The following is a 15,562-nucleotide window of genomic DNA, read 5'->3' as shown; positions in this document are numbered from 1 at the left end:
GGCCAGTAGACAGGCAGGAAAGATAGTGTAAGCGGGACAAGGAGAGAGGAGAATGCTGGGTGGAAGAAGGGTGGGTCAGATGATGCTGCCAGCCACCATGATGAGTAGCAAGATGTAAGTTACCAGTAAGCCATGAACCACATGGCAAGGTATAGATTAATAGAAATGGGCTGAGTTGAAGTGTAAGAGCTAGACAATGGTAGATCTGAGCTAATGGCCAAGCAGTTTAATTAATATGAGCTTCTGAGTGATCATTTTATAAGCGGTTGTGGGGTCTGTGGGGCTGGGCAGGACTGGAGAAAGCTCTAGCTACATATATTCAGTACTGTTAGTTCTCTCCAAGGACTCACAAATATGAATTTAAGGTCAAGAGATAATTTATATTTCCTAGCCCCATTTTCCCGGTGGAAAACAACTGTATCTACAGAATGTTCTCTTCTACTCTACTTTTGATGATGTGCTGTTTTGCCACACATAATGTTGATATGCTCTAGAAAAAAAATGTAGTTTTTCTTTCTCTAGAAAAGACTATTTACGAATCTTCCCTGTGGAAGTAGTTTTGCATCTTAAAAACTTATGGTGTGGCTCATGTAAATTATACCTTAAAACATCTGGAAAACAATTTCAAGGCATATTACTTAATGTATGACAAGTTTAAGTCTCTATATTCCATCTGTTCCGAATAAGCAGTGAGTGTCTTCACGTCTATGTGCTAAGTGTTGATAACTGTGTCTCCTGCTAATTATCACTCCACCATGCTGAAAAAAGTGATGACTGTTTTAAACTTGTAGACATAGGTCCTATCAATCAATGGTAATCTGATTATTTAATTTACACCTTTTTTTCACAGTATTTAGAATTAAAAGCTGGAAATGTGTAATTATATCCCTTTTCAAGAGTCCTCATACAAATACAAAACAACATTCAGAAGCTTCGTTCACTCACAGACCACCTAAAGAAAATCTCACTGCCCACTTCAAGATGATCTTACAGGTACCACCCAACGTAAAACAGAAGAAACACATTCATAGGTCAGAAGCGATGTAACCAAGGCCACCTAGTAAATTAGAGGTGGGCCTGGGGAAGGGACTCAGATTTTGCCATCTACACTTTATTCTGTCTTTCTGCTAAACTGTTTTCTCTCAGTGTCTCTACAAAGAACAGGTAAGTACTCAGGTAAATCAGACAAAGGATAGGATTCAACTCACGCTGAGGTTAATTTTTCTACTAAAAATTGCATTAGAAAAACATTTAAATATTTTTTAAGAGTTTTATCGCTTTACCTCCCACATTTAGGTCTTTGATCTTTTCATTTTTTTCACTCATTATTTCCTTATTTTGCATATATATGCAGGGGGCAAATTGTGTGGAGGTCAGAGCAAATTACAGGAGTGGGTTCTCTCTCTCTCTCTCTCTCTCTCTCTCTCTCTCTCTCTCTCTCTCTCTCTCTCTCGTGTGTGTGTGTGTGTGTGTGTGTGTGTGTGTGTGTGTGTGTGTGTGTGTGTGTGTGTGTTTTATGAGGAAAAGGTCCAACCTGTGGATCTCCTATTCCCTCATACAATTTGTTGAAATGATAGTCTCTGTTCACGAGGACTTGGGACTCTTGTCTAAAATTTGTTGATCACAAACATAAGAAATTATTTCTGGGCCCTCAATTCTACTTCATTGAACTGTGTGCTTATTTTTAGTGCCAGAACTTGATTCCTTGATTACTCTAGCTCTGGAACAAACTTTGAAGTCAGAGAGTGTGAACCATTCATCTCTGCAAAATTTTCCTAGAAGAAATTTATAAGGTAAGTCCTGATGACTCCAGGTTAGGAGCTGCCTTCTTAGACATAATAGTAAGTCATAAGCAACCACAGAAAAATGAATGAAGTGAACTTCATCAAAATACAAACATTAATATATTAAAAGACATTAGTCTACAAGTAAGAAGTCTATACACAAAACAGAAAAAAATTGTAAATTGGATAATGGTGAAGGACATGTACGTAGTACATAAAAAAATGATGCTTACAACTCAGATATAAGAATCATGGACTGAGGAGAAGGTTCAGTTGGTAAAGCACTTGCCACACAAGTGTGAGGGAGGACTGGGATTTATATATCTAAAATATACAGAAAAGCCAGTAGGCATGGCAGCCTGTATGCCGTCCTAGAACACTGGAAGGCAGAGACTTGGAAATCCCCAAAGCAAGTTGACTAGATCTGGGTTCAGCAAGATCTGGGTTCAACTCTGACTCCTCATTTGAGGGAGGGAGATTGAGGAAGACACCCAAGATGAACCTCAGGTATCCCCATAAATGCAAGACACTTGTATGAATACCCAAATGCACACATGCACCCATACCTGCATAACACACAGATACACACACACACACACACACACACACACACACACACACACACACACGCTCGCACACATGCATGCATACACGCACACACTCAGCAAAATAAAAACAAAAAGCAAATAACCTAATAAAAATAGGCTGAAAAGGATTTGAGTGCACAGTTCTCTAAAGATATGAAATCACTGAATAAGCACAAGGAAAAAAACTGCCCAGCACTATTAGTCACCAGGGAAACTCTGAACAGCACTAAAATGCATTGCACTGCCCGCTTTAAACAAACGGTCTTTATTATCTATGTGCTTTATCTCATGAAAGGGCCAGCTTTTTTTTTTTTTTTATTTAAGTTTAAACAAAATTTTGGAAAAACTCAAGGACTGTGAGTACTACACATAATGGTTTTTTTGTTTGTTTGTTTTTTTGGTTTTGCCTTAGATTTTCTTTTTTTCAGTATGCTAAGTAATGTCTTTATTTCTTCAGCTTGAAATCAATTCCAGAGGGCTCTTCTTTTCCTAAAAAGGATGGGCCCTAAGACTCTGTAGAGAAGCAGTTGAGCAGATGTGGCCAGACCAGCACCTGCATATGCTCTCCTGTTTTACTGCAGTGAGTTTTCTTTAGAATGTTCTTTGCAGGGCTCTCCTTGACCTGCACTACTTCCTGTTAGTGTTTTCTCCCTTCCCACGGGCTGTGGCTTTCACACATACCTAAAATGCACCCATTTTGGCTGATTAAATTACATTATTAATCAATATGTCCACATTGGAATTTGAATAAGTCACACAAACCTTGAACAGGAGACTCTTGTGACTTGGCACAATTCTCCACAGCCCGGTGTTTTGCAACCCTTCTAGAAGTTATGTTTTTTAGTGAGTTAATCTCATGCAGACACATGTAAGACAGATATCTAGCAATGATTAATGAATTTTGAAGGGGTTTAGCAAAGAGTGACAATTTTTACCAACATATTTAATAGACAAAATACATACATAAAACTACCCAAGTGTTGATCTTTTAACTGCATCTTGTGTTCAAGGTACATGAAATAGTGTTTGTGAGGAAAAGAGAAACATTTTACTGGTGAGGATCAACTGGTCTTGACAATTTAATCTGACTTTCCTGACAATAGATAGTGGATAATCTATACTAACAAAGGTTAAAAACACTTGGATTTTAGTTTCTTATGAAATATCAGACCATATTAAACACATTGAATTTTAAATTTGCACAAGATAGCTAAGAACAAATAATAGAAATTATAAAACTTATTCTAATTATTTCATTTAAGTATAAATCACCTGCCACTTCATTAGAGTTTAACATTAGCACTATTTAATATGAAATATATCTTGTCATATCATCCATCTTTTGTTAAATTTATTTAAAACAAATTCTCATTTATCCAAATATTTCATTTTCTAGGGAAAATCAGAATAGGCAAAAATGAGTAAAGTGAATAAACTGAATATAAAAATGCGTCCAAAAAAATGTGTCCACAAGTTTGAACAAGTCTAGGGGGGGTGGGGTGGAGAAAAACCAAACAAATGCTGGCTGAATGACATTGATGGACTGTGTGCAACGCTCACAGACGGCTAACCATGGCGTCTGCTACACTGTAGAATCTATAGAGACAGTAGCCACTGGAGCACAGACAGAAGAAAGCTGCTTTGCCTCTTGATATTGACTAAATGGGCTCCTAACAAAAATGTGGTCTGTCGGCACATCCTGGTCTGTTCTGTTGCACAAAAGCAGTCAGATCTGAGACACAATTGGTTGTAGAAGGGGTCTGTTGTAGCCCAACAATAGAGCTACATGCAGTGACAAGCTTGAATCTTCATGGACTTGGGCACGTTCAGTTTAGTTCATTTAGCTGCCCGGACCCCCTGCCTGGAATGCCTTTGCCTTCATCCCTAATTTCCAAATCACATGTAAGTCAAGTTCAGCAACTGTTTTATATATAACTCTGTCCGTCCTGGCTTCTTGAGGGCTCATGTTCTCTTCTAACTCTGCATTAGACTTTGGCCACTATGCATATATGTTTGTGTAATATTTAAAAAGTTTTTCATAGCAAAGTATTTTCTCTCAGCAAGCATGAGTTCCTTAAAAGCAATGATTCTTACTCAAATTTTACTGTTGTTGTATTTCCCAACAGTTAGTTGGCACAGTTACTAACTGGATACATGGGAAACAGTTAACAATTAGACTGAGAAGAAACATTTCGGGATAACAATTAGAGAGCAGTAATTTGAACTTATAAAATGCTGCTGTTTAACAAAAGAAGCTAATTATAGGCCTCTGCACACAATTGTTCTTTATGAGGAAAGCATAAACTACTAAGTGAAGCCCTTTCTTGGCTTATAAACAGGAATTCTCCTATTCTCATCATTGAGTTCTTGTTTTCCAAGAAACAGTTATACTGACTTGTGTCATGTCCTTGGTAAATTCATGAATTAGTTGTCTGCTGTGCTTGGTACAAAGGAGAGAGCTTATTATACAGGCCACTGCCCTGGTCCTTTAAAGTTTTGAAGGATTAGTGAAGAACATGGAGGCATATTTCAACTTCAAAGCCAGTAATAATTTTTTTAATGTGTTTGCATCTTAACATAGTCATTTCTCACATCTTTATATTTCAGTTGCTTCATTTTTGCTTTTGCGTATATGCTATCATTTTCCCATGACTGTGTATAGTTGATACACATCTTTTAAAAACTCATAGTTTTCATATAAAATTGTTCTCCTAAATAATAACTTTTGTATTTATAACAGTTGCTAAAAGGCCTATTATTAATGGTAAGTGTTATGATGATGTTAGAATGTTAATTTGGTTCATATGAAAGTAGAGCTGTCAAGACATCTTAATAAACATTAACTAAAGTCAAAGTTCTTCTATTTACCTTCCATTCTTTAAGTACAGAAAATATCGATCTTTAGATTCATAAGTTTGCCTTCTTCATAGGTGAATACACTAATAACAGCTTTAGTGTAAAGGGAATTTTGAATATGATCTGGAGATCCTTCAGATTAAATATAGGCAAAAATCTGAGCTTTAATAATGGAAATTTCCAAAACACTCAACTTACCTCCAATAGATGAGAATAGCAACAAGAACCACTAGACAGATAAAAGTCAGGGCGGATACGATCACAAGGGGGATAACCGCCTTCTTCTCAGACTCCAGCCCCTCAGCTAGACCAATACGAGACTCATGGCTACTATTACTGGCCTCTGTAGTCGGAAAGAATTGAGAGAGTTGACATTTAAGATGGAAGAGTAGTGGCATTTTCCAGCTGACTCAGTGCAACCTGCATTGTTTCTACTTACCTTTAAAGTTCTGACTCTATGATGCAAAGGTTGTCTACACATCAGTTTAGGTAAAATAACGTTTAAAAATTAAGGCAAGATATTAGAGCTACTTTAAAAAAAAACAGAAGTCAGAGTTGGGGATGTTATAACAGGATCTGGAACCAATCCCGGTTGAAAAATAAATTGATCAAAGGAAAACTGAAGCATCAACATTAGAAAATTACTGTTAAAAATAAAGGTTAGGAAACCACAGGGTTACTGAATCACTGTATGTAACCTTGATGTTCTAAAACTAATTATGTTTATTTATTTCAACCTTGTAATTTGGTAAACAATTAAGAAAAATTGATAATTACTTTTCAATCAAACTTTCGATTTTAAATATAGGTTGATTTTACATGCTATTTTCAAAATTCTTTTAAATTTTTCATTATTTGAGAATTTCATGCATCCATATTACATGTTTTGATCAAGTTTGTTTTCACATTCTTGTCTGTTGTTTTTCTATCAAATATGAAAGTTCTCTATTTCACATGAACTTAAAAAAATGCATGTATCTAAGAAACTGCTTTCAAAAATACTTGTGGACTGAAAACATATGAAGACAAACCTTGAGTTAATCTAAAAGTTGGTGAGTTACTATTTTTATGTTTGATTAGGTACTTTATTGTACAAAATCTTTGAAAAAAATTACTGCAACTGAGTTATCCTTCTGGGTTGTCAAAAAACAATTTCAGAACTGTGAATGTTGGTGAACAGCCCTGATTCTTCTCTGCTTTGAACGGTGTTCAGAGGAAAGCTAAGACAATTATTTATGAGAGCTGTTCCAACTCTACCCGACCCTGGTTGTTGTCTTGTACAGGTGCTGAGAGAGCTAAATTGAAGGCCCCACCAAAGTCTTCATACTTCCAGCATTTGATACAATTCATGTTTTCTACCAAATGTTTTACTGGCAAGAAACACAAAGAGTTCATTTCAAATATGTGATACCCTTTAAAATTTGGGAAAATCGAAGAACCTGTATGAAGCATACATATGACATTACTACATGTCTAACCATGGAGAACTTTTGGTTTAGCACAGCAGCTTCCTTCTGTTAACTTGAGTTGAGGGAATAGGGTTATGAACTTGGATGCATTCATACGGAAATTTTACCAAAGGAATATAAATGACACCCATATTTCCCAGGATCTGAAAATCATTTAGATTATCCATCTTTGCTAGAAAAAAAAAATGTGGAATTCAAAAGTGTGCCAAAAAAACACTTTAAACTATGTATATAAATAGTAAAATATCATAAACCAACCAATATTTGTGTTGTGGTTAATATTCCTGTGAGAAAGCCCGAGTTTTGATTATTTTAATTAGGTCATCCATATACTCTGTCTGTGGAGACTCATGCAGACCCATAAGTAATCTGATGATTAATATACTGAAATGTCCTTATAACATTTAAAATGGCATGTTGCTTTTTCCATGGTTATCTTCACATTTTTCCTATCATAACTATTACCTAAATGGAAAGAAACTATGGGAACAAATAAAATAACCTGCTTTGTAATCTTTGGTATTCAGTGATTATAAATGGTGGTTAATATTCTTATCTATATCATCATCTCTAAATTGCAAGCCCCCGAATAGATGCTACAACATCACCTGTAATGTTTTAAGAATGCAAATTTGGGGCCCCACTGGAACCCCACCAGATTATCTGAATAGAGTCCATGCTCAAGTTTAAGGAAAAAAAAAGTGAGTTAATAAGTTTACATAAATTTTATGACCACACATAATCACTGTAATATATTATATATTATACACACACACACATATATGGGTGTATGTGTATATAGCTAAATATATAGTTTAAGCATATGTACATACACACATGAAATATGTCAGGTCATACATGTGATGTATGTGGAAAATATGTGTCTTGAAAGTACATATAACAAATGCAATTACATTTATATGCATGCATTATAAACACACTATCTATCTATCTATCTATCTATCTATCTATCTATCTATCCATCTATCTATCTATCTATTTTCTTCTCCATAAACTTTCCTTATAAGCTCTCAGGGAGATCTGAACTTCAACTCTGTGAATGGGGATTTAGAATGATTCTATGGTAGTTACATATTATTGAAATCTAGGCATTTTGTACTGGATGGCATACCTTACGAAAATACAGAAAGTCTGCTAGCAGCTTTGTATGCTATAGAGGGTAACAATTAGTTGTCTTATTTTCATTTATTTGAGATTGAAATGTGCTTTGATAGAGCTTAGTAGATAGTTATTTAAATGACAGTAATTCAGTTAAGCAATAAAGAATAAAATCGACATTTTAAAGGGCTGAGAATAAAACAGCATAACTTTGGTGTGAAAATTTAAGCATAACACATATTTTATTGTTCTCAATCATGAAAGTATGTTCTGAGAGACAAACACTAATAATACATTCCCAGGGTTAGTTTTGTATTCACTCTTTATGCAACCTGGATCAAGTATCTTTTAGTCTGTGTTCATGCACACACACATGCACACACACACACACACACACACACGCACACGCACACGCACACGCACACGCACACGCACACGCACGCACACACACACACACATCCTAATGATATTATTTTAAGAGATACCATGTAAAATTTTCTACATCTTAGACGTACCTTAAATGATAAGTTTCAGACTAGGGAATATTCAATAATTGGATAAGACAAACTCTCTATTAGTTTTATAGATAAAGTTTTAAACGCAAATTTTCCCCTAGTCTTATTTGATCTTAGTTCCTTCATTAATTAAGTTATTTCATGAAGATGGATGTTATATTCATATTGCTTTGTCTTCATTAGTGGGAGAGCTTATTCTTAACAGTTAAATAAATCTTATTAGTACATCTAAGAGAAATGGTTCCCTTCAATAATTCTAGATGTAGTGCTTAATTATATACTAGTATATGTGGCCTTTCCATAAGAGTATAATCTTGCAAGAAAGGAAAATAGATTGATTCATGATCTTTCCCTTTAAAATAAATCTAAAAATGTAAAAAGAAAAACAAGTACTATAATTGAGGACAGATAACAGTTTGCATATGTAACAACATTGCTGAGCACTGTGACCTACGGACTCATTATTCCCTCTCACACATCAGTTCATACATTGAAGATGAAATGCAATGTTAAATGGATATTGAGTCAGAATACAGAAAAAAGAAACTTCCCTATCTATGCATATAAATTATTAATTGCTGCCACACTAAAGAATAAACAACTAATTTGAATGATGAAAATAACTAACAGAAAAAATATTTTTAATGACATTGGTTCTATATTCTGAATTTTGAACATTAAATTCTGTGCAATTACTACCCAATATTACATTAGATTATCTTTTGACTTGCTAAGATTTAAATACTTTTATTTAAAAAACCTTATCACTTAATCAAAGCAAATCATATTTTTGACATGAATTCTATGGAATTACCTAGTTATTCATATGCTTAGTGGAATTAAATTTGAGTTTTGTTACCACTGACATTTAAAGCACACATCTGTATTGTATATCACAATCTGCTCCAAGAAACATCTGGCTAACAAACCAATTTGCATAAAATATATTAACAATGAAAAGCATCTCTACAGAAATTGCTTTAGGCTTTTTTTTTTACATCTTGTCACACAATACATATATGTACTATGCATATTCATGTCTATTATTTAAGTAGGAATGACAAATAGTTTAGCAAACACGAAGTAGAATGTATTTTGCTGGTTTATACTGCCCTCTTTAGGCAACATAAAGAAGCTCAAAGAAAGATAGTTTTAAAACATTATGTTTATAAAAAAATCTTCCTTAGCTATTAAATCTAAAACCTGTGATTCTTTCTAGAAACTCTTCCAGCTACTGTGGACATTGCTTTCCATTGGTGGGCAGGTGCTTATAGCATATTACTGAGATTTTAAATCCAACAGGATTAGTTTACAACTTGCTTTAATATACGAGTGTGAACATTTAAATGGTCTCAACTCAGCACACTGTGTTGTAATATACCAATGGTGTATTACACATACTTAATTGATTATATACACAATAGAAATCCTGTAGGATAAGAATTAGTAACACACACAAAAAATTCTATTTTTGAAGATAATTAAATCAAGGACCAAAATATGTTGAATATTCATTTGAAATCATAAGTAAAATCACATTTTTAAGAGCTATAAATTGATTTGTTGGGTGTTTTGATTAAAAAGTGAAGATCTGCTGGTGTACCAGAATTCTTTTCTTCCACGAGGCTTCTATTTAACTTTCATAGCAAGAAAATTAGCACATCTCATTCTATCCCTTTGCTCATGACTAACCTGCCTCTGAACTGTTGGATACTTCTGAGTGCCCACTATTAACAGATGGTGTGGAGGACCGTGGAGATCCCGGAGCTATGCCTGTGTCATCTGCTTCCAGCACACCATCAGCATCCTTTTCATTAACATCTGGAAAACTGAAATCTGTGGAAGTCTCATTATCATTAAGGCTATCTGAAGTGCCTTGCCCTGATCCACTCTCTTCATCACTTGTCAGAACTGTCCAGGCTTTAGATTCTGGGCTGAGGGGAAGGACAGCACTGCCTGCTGGAGTGTTACTGTCCTCATTCCCCTCACTGTTCTTCTGGGGTAGAGGATTTGTTGTTGGTGATTTATCAGGACTTTGATCCACACTAGTTACACCTGCGCCTCCATTTTCTTCTTCGGGATTCTCAAATAGCAAATGTGAACCTGGGTCACGCTGATCCACAAGACTATTTTCCTGGGTGTCTGAGTCATTCATTACCTTTTCTTGGGACTCTCTATAGGGTGAACATGACATACACTTATTTATGGGAAAGTGATCACTATCTATGTCATCATAATCATCATCATAGTCATCACCATCTTCACCTCGTACTAAGTCAGCATCAGATCTGGCACTATGAGTCAGTTGAGAAGTAGCTTTAGAAGGAAGAAGCAACTTGGCTGTGGTCACAGAGTCACCTCTGTTGGGAGACACAGTTGCAGTGGAAATGTACCCACTTCCTAATGGAACAGAATGGTCAGTAGATACAAGTACATCAGAAACAACCGTTTGAACACCAGCAAGCACCTTATCAGTAATAGAACTTTCAGTGAGCACAGAAACTTCCTCGGAATACACAAGCTTGTTTATAAGTGTATTTTGTGGTTCATCAATGGACAGAACAGGAGTAGCAAATGTATGCCCCTCTTTCCGAGGAAAGGCCTGGCTAATGTCCAGATGTGCAGTTTGGAACAACTCATCATTACTGTACAAAGATGGCAGCACTTGCTGGGGACTTTTGCTCTTAAGCAAACCTTGTTCAAAATATTGCTCACTTGTGTAAGGAACTGTTAAACCTTGAAGTGAAGTGGAGTGCGCATGAGAAGGCGATACATCGAGAAGTGGTACAGATGTAAAGTGCAGCGTGCTTTGCCTTGAAGCAGACTCTGATGCCATGGGATGCAATATGGAAGAGCTACTTTGTTCAACCTTGGGGGTTTCAGCCAATAGTGGGTCGCTAGGCACAGATGGAAGAGCGGTTTTAAGCAAGGTGTCAACATCAGAAGCCTGAAAGGAAGGTTGCAGCAATACTTCAGTATTAAAAGGAGATGCGGCCTCATAGAGCAGGGGCTGTGTTGAAGGATGTAATACTTCACTAGAAGCAGGGTCAGAGAATGCTGGCTCTGAGTTTGTGCTAAGCACGGGTTTAAGCCAAGTGTCACCAAATGCTTGAGATACAGTGTGTGTAGCTTGAACTGGGAAGTTATTTTCTGGAACTTGACTAATCTCATGATCAAAAACCTTAGTGATGGGATAAGCAAGAGACTCTGGAAGCATGCCATTTATGCCAGAAATAGAAACCAGGGTTTCTTGTGAAGATGTATTCCACTTATTTACAACATCAGACATCTTTGGCATGACTGTGCTTTTAGAGTGGTACGCCATCTCACTGAAAGAAGACATGTTCAGTTCAGTCTCATTTTCATACATTATCTCACTTTTAGAAAGCGGCTTAACATCATCACCAAACACAGATGTTGTATATGTAAATTCAGCTACAGAAACAGGTGAAGAAATGTTAAGAGTTCTCAGCCCATCTGTGTCAGGTAAAAGCAATTCACTATCAGAGGAGGCTCCAGACCACTCCCCATCACCAGAGAGGGCAGGAGGAGGCTGCAGTAATGATGCAGTTGGAGTAATAAATGAGGACTCAGGCATTGATATATGGCTAGGACTGATAAGTAAGGACCCCTGATCAGATACATCGACAGAATCATGCACAGGTATTGCAGAACTGTAAGGAACAGTGAGCACGTGGTGGGAGCCCTCAAAGGCATAAGAAGGTTCAGGCCCTGAAGAATATGCATGCATAATGACATCACTGCTGGCTGATTCGATTTGAGAAACCATAGATGTTTTATAAAGGACAGCAGATTCACTACTAAATTCCAGCGTCTCTGAAGCAGTATGAGTAGTGGCCTGATGAGACACCACATCAGAATATTGAACAAGGCTGGGTTCTAACAGCAAATCACCCCCAGCCACCAGCAGAGAAGCATGCAAAGACAGCTTATCCCTCTCAGCAGCTGAAGTAACTTGTGGAAGGGTTTGAGAAACTGTATGCGGATGGCGAAACAATTCACTACTGAAGGAAGCAGAGGAAAATGGGAGCAAAGGTGCACCATCATAGGAAGACAGGATGGATTCAAATGACACACCGACACTGGGAAATACAGGCGTAGCATGCAAGGCCGAATCACTACTTGAAGCAGCAGGGGTAGTGTTGAGGGTCTGATTGTCAAGCAACAAAGGGGTGACTAGAGGAAAGACTTCACTACTGTAGGAAGGTTGAAGAGGTGTCTCACCATTGTATACTGGTTGAGTTGTCTGTGAATGGAGTACGGTGATAGTGGGAGCCAAATCAAGTGGTCTGGAGGATGGAGTGAAAGCATGTGGTGTTACTTCAGTTGGGAGGTAGGCAAAGGTAGAATAATGAGGCATTTCCATATCTGTGACTGAAGGACCCTGTGAGACCATGGCATCTGGAGAAAATGACTCAGTTGTCTCCCCAGATTCATCAGTTTGTAGGTCCGTGGAGTTAACCTGGAGAAAGCTCTCTCTGCCAGATCCGGTCTCAGACTGTGTTGTTCGATCCGTGGAGCCAGGAAACCACACACTGCCATCAAGATCCTTTAGTGACTCATCTGAACCTGATGAAGCTGAATCTTCTGAAGCATTTCTTGTAGATCCTGACTTCAGCACATCATATGTGACAGCCTCAGGCATTTCTGAAGAAGATATATATCCATGGGATATATTATCTGAGAAAAAAGGGACAGTAGAGGTTGCGGGGCTGGAGCCTGAAGAATCATCAGCTCCCCTATCGAGCTTGAAATCAGTCAGTAAGTTTTCTTCCTCCCCGATGTCAGTAGACACCTCTTGATACTCTGTTAGGGAAACCATGTTTAAGGATTCTGCAGTCCCAGACAAGTTCATCTGTGGGAAGACAAAGAGAGTTTTAGATCCATCATTTAAGGAGGCTGAAGTAGCTTCCACACTGTGTGGTGGCAGCTTAGTTTCAGTCTGAGAAGGCAAAGAAATTTCTTCTTCTGTATCTAATTCAGCAACTTGTTGGGAAGTAGAGTTCAGAGATGTGTTGAGAACATCACTCTTTCCAGTGAATTCAGTTCCTCTTGTTGGCGATCTGTTAGTCTTGGCTTCATTATATTTAGTCCCCATGTGAGTGTAGTGAGTTGTGGTAGAAACCTGGGGTTCCTTTTTCCTTATTTGATTTGTGGTACTGTCTCTACTGGGATTCAAGCCAGTGTTTTCTTCATTGTCTTTTCCATATTCTTCCTCCTATGAAAGGCAAACAAAATTTAAAGGTGCATAAAGAAATTAGAAGGGAAAAAGTCTAAATATCTTACACAGCATTATACTATGAATCTTCACTTGTAGTACCTTCGTGACTTCTCACTCTCATAGGACACGGTTCTTTTATTCTATTTTCTATTCTATTCTATTCTGTTCTATTCTATTCTATTCTATTCTATTCTATTCTATATCTTTTGTATTTATTCAACATGCATCTATCATATAACTTTTATTATATATTCAATAGGAAAAGCAATTAAACTAAATTAAGCCACCTTCATTTTAATGTTGCATAAGAGAACCAAAATAACATCACAATATTTGCTTTATAATCTGACCCAGTTCTACTGAGCAACAGTGTTCAGTTTAGTAGGATAGAATTTCTACCCTGTCCCTCAACATTAACAGTTTAAGAATCTGCCTCGCTCTCTAGTGTCACTCCACACTAAGTCCCAACACCAAGCTCTGTTCAAACCTTCCATTTCTGTTTTTTCTCTCATTCTTGGGAGATGACTCTCTTGTTCATTTTCCAAGGAAAACAGAAGCCAAGAGACAAAAACCACATATGTTCCCAATACTGAAAACACCACTCGATTCAGCCACCCCTCCCACATCCCTGTTCTATTGTAATTGTTAGCCTTTCCTCCAAAGGCTCATTCCACATCTGTGTAGGAGTCTACTTTCTCTTGTCTCCTTCCAAATTGAAAACAGGGGAGTAGTCTGCATTTTCTCAAATCCTCAGATTATTCTAACCAGTTTAAGTGAATTCAGGTCTTTACTGTTGAAAATGAACATAAAAGAAAATCTCAAATTTAACCTCAATTATCATTTTACCTTTCTTTCTCCCTTCTGAACCTAATCTCCGCAAAGATATATCATGTATTGCTGCTATACATGACCTAATAATCTCTATGGGCCCTGCACTAATATCATCTTTGCTTATGTTCCCCACCAATACACTTTATCATACCATACCATAAACCATGTAGATTTCCATAACGATTTCATGAGAGCCTGGTGGGACTCACCTATTCTTTCCCATTGCATATTTTGGGGAAAAAGCTATACACCCATCATGCACATATGCTTTAAGTGATTTCTTTCCTAGCAGATTTTAAATTTTATGACATTCAAATTAAACACCTCTTGGAATCTGAGAGAGATGATTGACTATTCTCCATGCATTGCTGGATTCTGTGAGGTCATACTACCTTGTGCCACCATTTCAAGAATATATTGCTCGTGCTCTATGATTTATATATATATATATATATATATATATATATATATAATATGATTACAAATATTCTAACAAATATTCTTTCTTGTAAGTTCTTGCAGAATTGTAATTTCTCTCCTCTTTCTTCTGTGTCATCATACCTAATTTCTCAACGTTTTTATTTTTTAAATGTAAAGCTTTAAAGCCCTGACCATGCGGAGAAGTCTACTTTTCATAGCTTTAGGACCTGGAGAGGATCTACTTTTTATTTCAGTATTCAGGACTTAAAAACTGTCATGGATACAATCTACACACTTCTCAGCCTCCCTCATTCATTCCTGCATGAAATGTAAGATTAGATGGTATTAGGAATTAAATAGTGGGTGGGTTGAGCAGTATTTTCAACCCATTTCAAAGTCACACTGTAGGAAAACACACTATTAAATATATCTGTTCTGAATTGACCACATACTTTGTAGTTCATTTCAATAGGATGAAACAAACTGATTTGTAAAGTTACATTGGCTAACCACAGTACCTGGACCTACTGTTTTAATTCCAAAGTATGTGGTGGCAGCTGACTCCTTTCCCAGAGTAGTGCAAATTGTGTTATGTTTTTACATTATAAAACGGGACTTCTGCTTCTTTGGATGCTATTGTCATGGGAAATCCCACAAATACTATATAGTTCTCCATAAATCCTTCCTTTCTCTTCCAGGTCACAAACTTTCCTGACATGGAAATGATTATTTTTAAGTT

The 15,562-nt window shown here is 36.8% G+C and overlaps 1 protein-coding gene across 5 annotated transcripts in view; it reads right to left on the bottom strand.

Annotated features, from left to right (window-relative positions):
- Ptprz1 (protein tyrosine phosphatase receptor type Z1) overlaps positions 1 to 15,562 on the bottom strand; it is a 187,331-nt gene that overhangs the window by 43,657 nt on the left and 128,112 nt on the right. For 3 of the 5 annotated variants that reach the window (XM_052720825.1, XM_052720826.1, XM_052720827.1), the window contains 2 exons: positions 10,023 to 13,569; positions 5,426 to 5,570 (listed from right to left, as the gene is read on the bottom strand). In XM_052720825.1, the coding sequence (XP_052576785.1) occupies positions 5,426 to 5,570; positions 10,023 to 13,569 (3,692 nt within the window). The remainder of the gene's footprint in view (positions 1 to 5,425; positions 5,571 to 10,022; positions 13,570 to 15,562) is intronic. The other 2 variants (XM_052720828.1, XM_052720829.1) reach the window with 1 other exon arrangement.

This window comes from Peromyscus californicus, unplaced genomic scaffold, assembly GCF_007827085.1.
Source record: "Peromyscus californicus insignis strain IS unplaced genomic scaffold, ASM782708v3 Scaffold_6__1_contigs__length_162567912, whole genome shotgun sequence".
NCBI lineage: Eukaryota > Metazoa > Chordata > Mammalia > Rodentia > Cricetidae > Peromyscus > Peromyscus californicus.
Note: the sequence above shows the minus strand (reverse complement) of the source record. Positions and strands in the feature narration are given on the sequence as shown.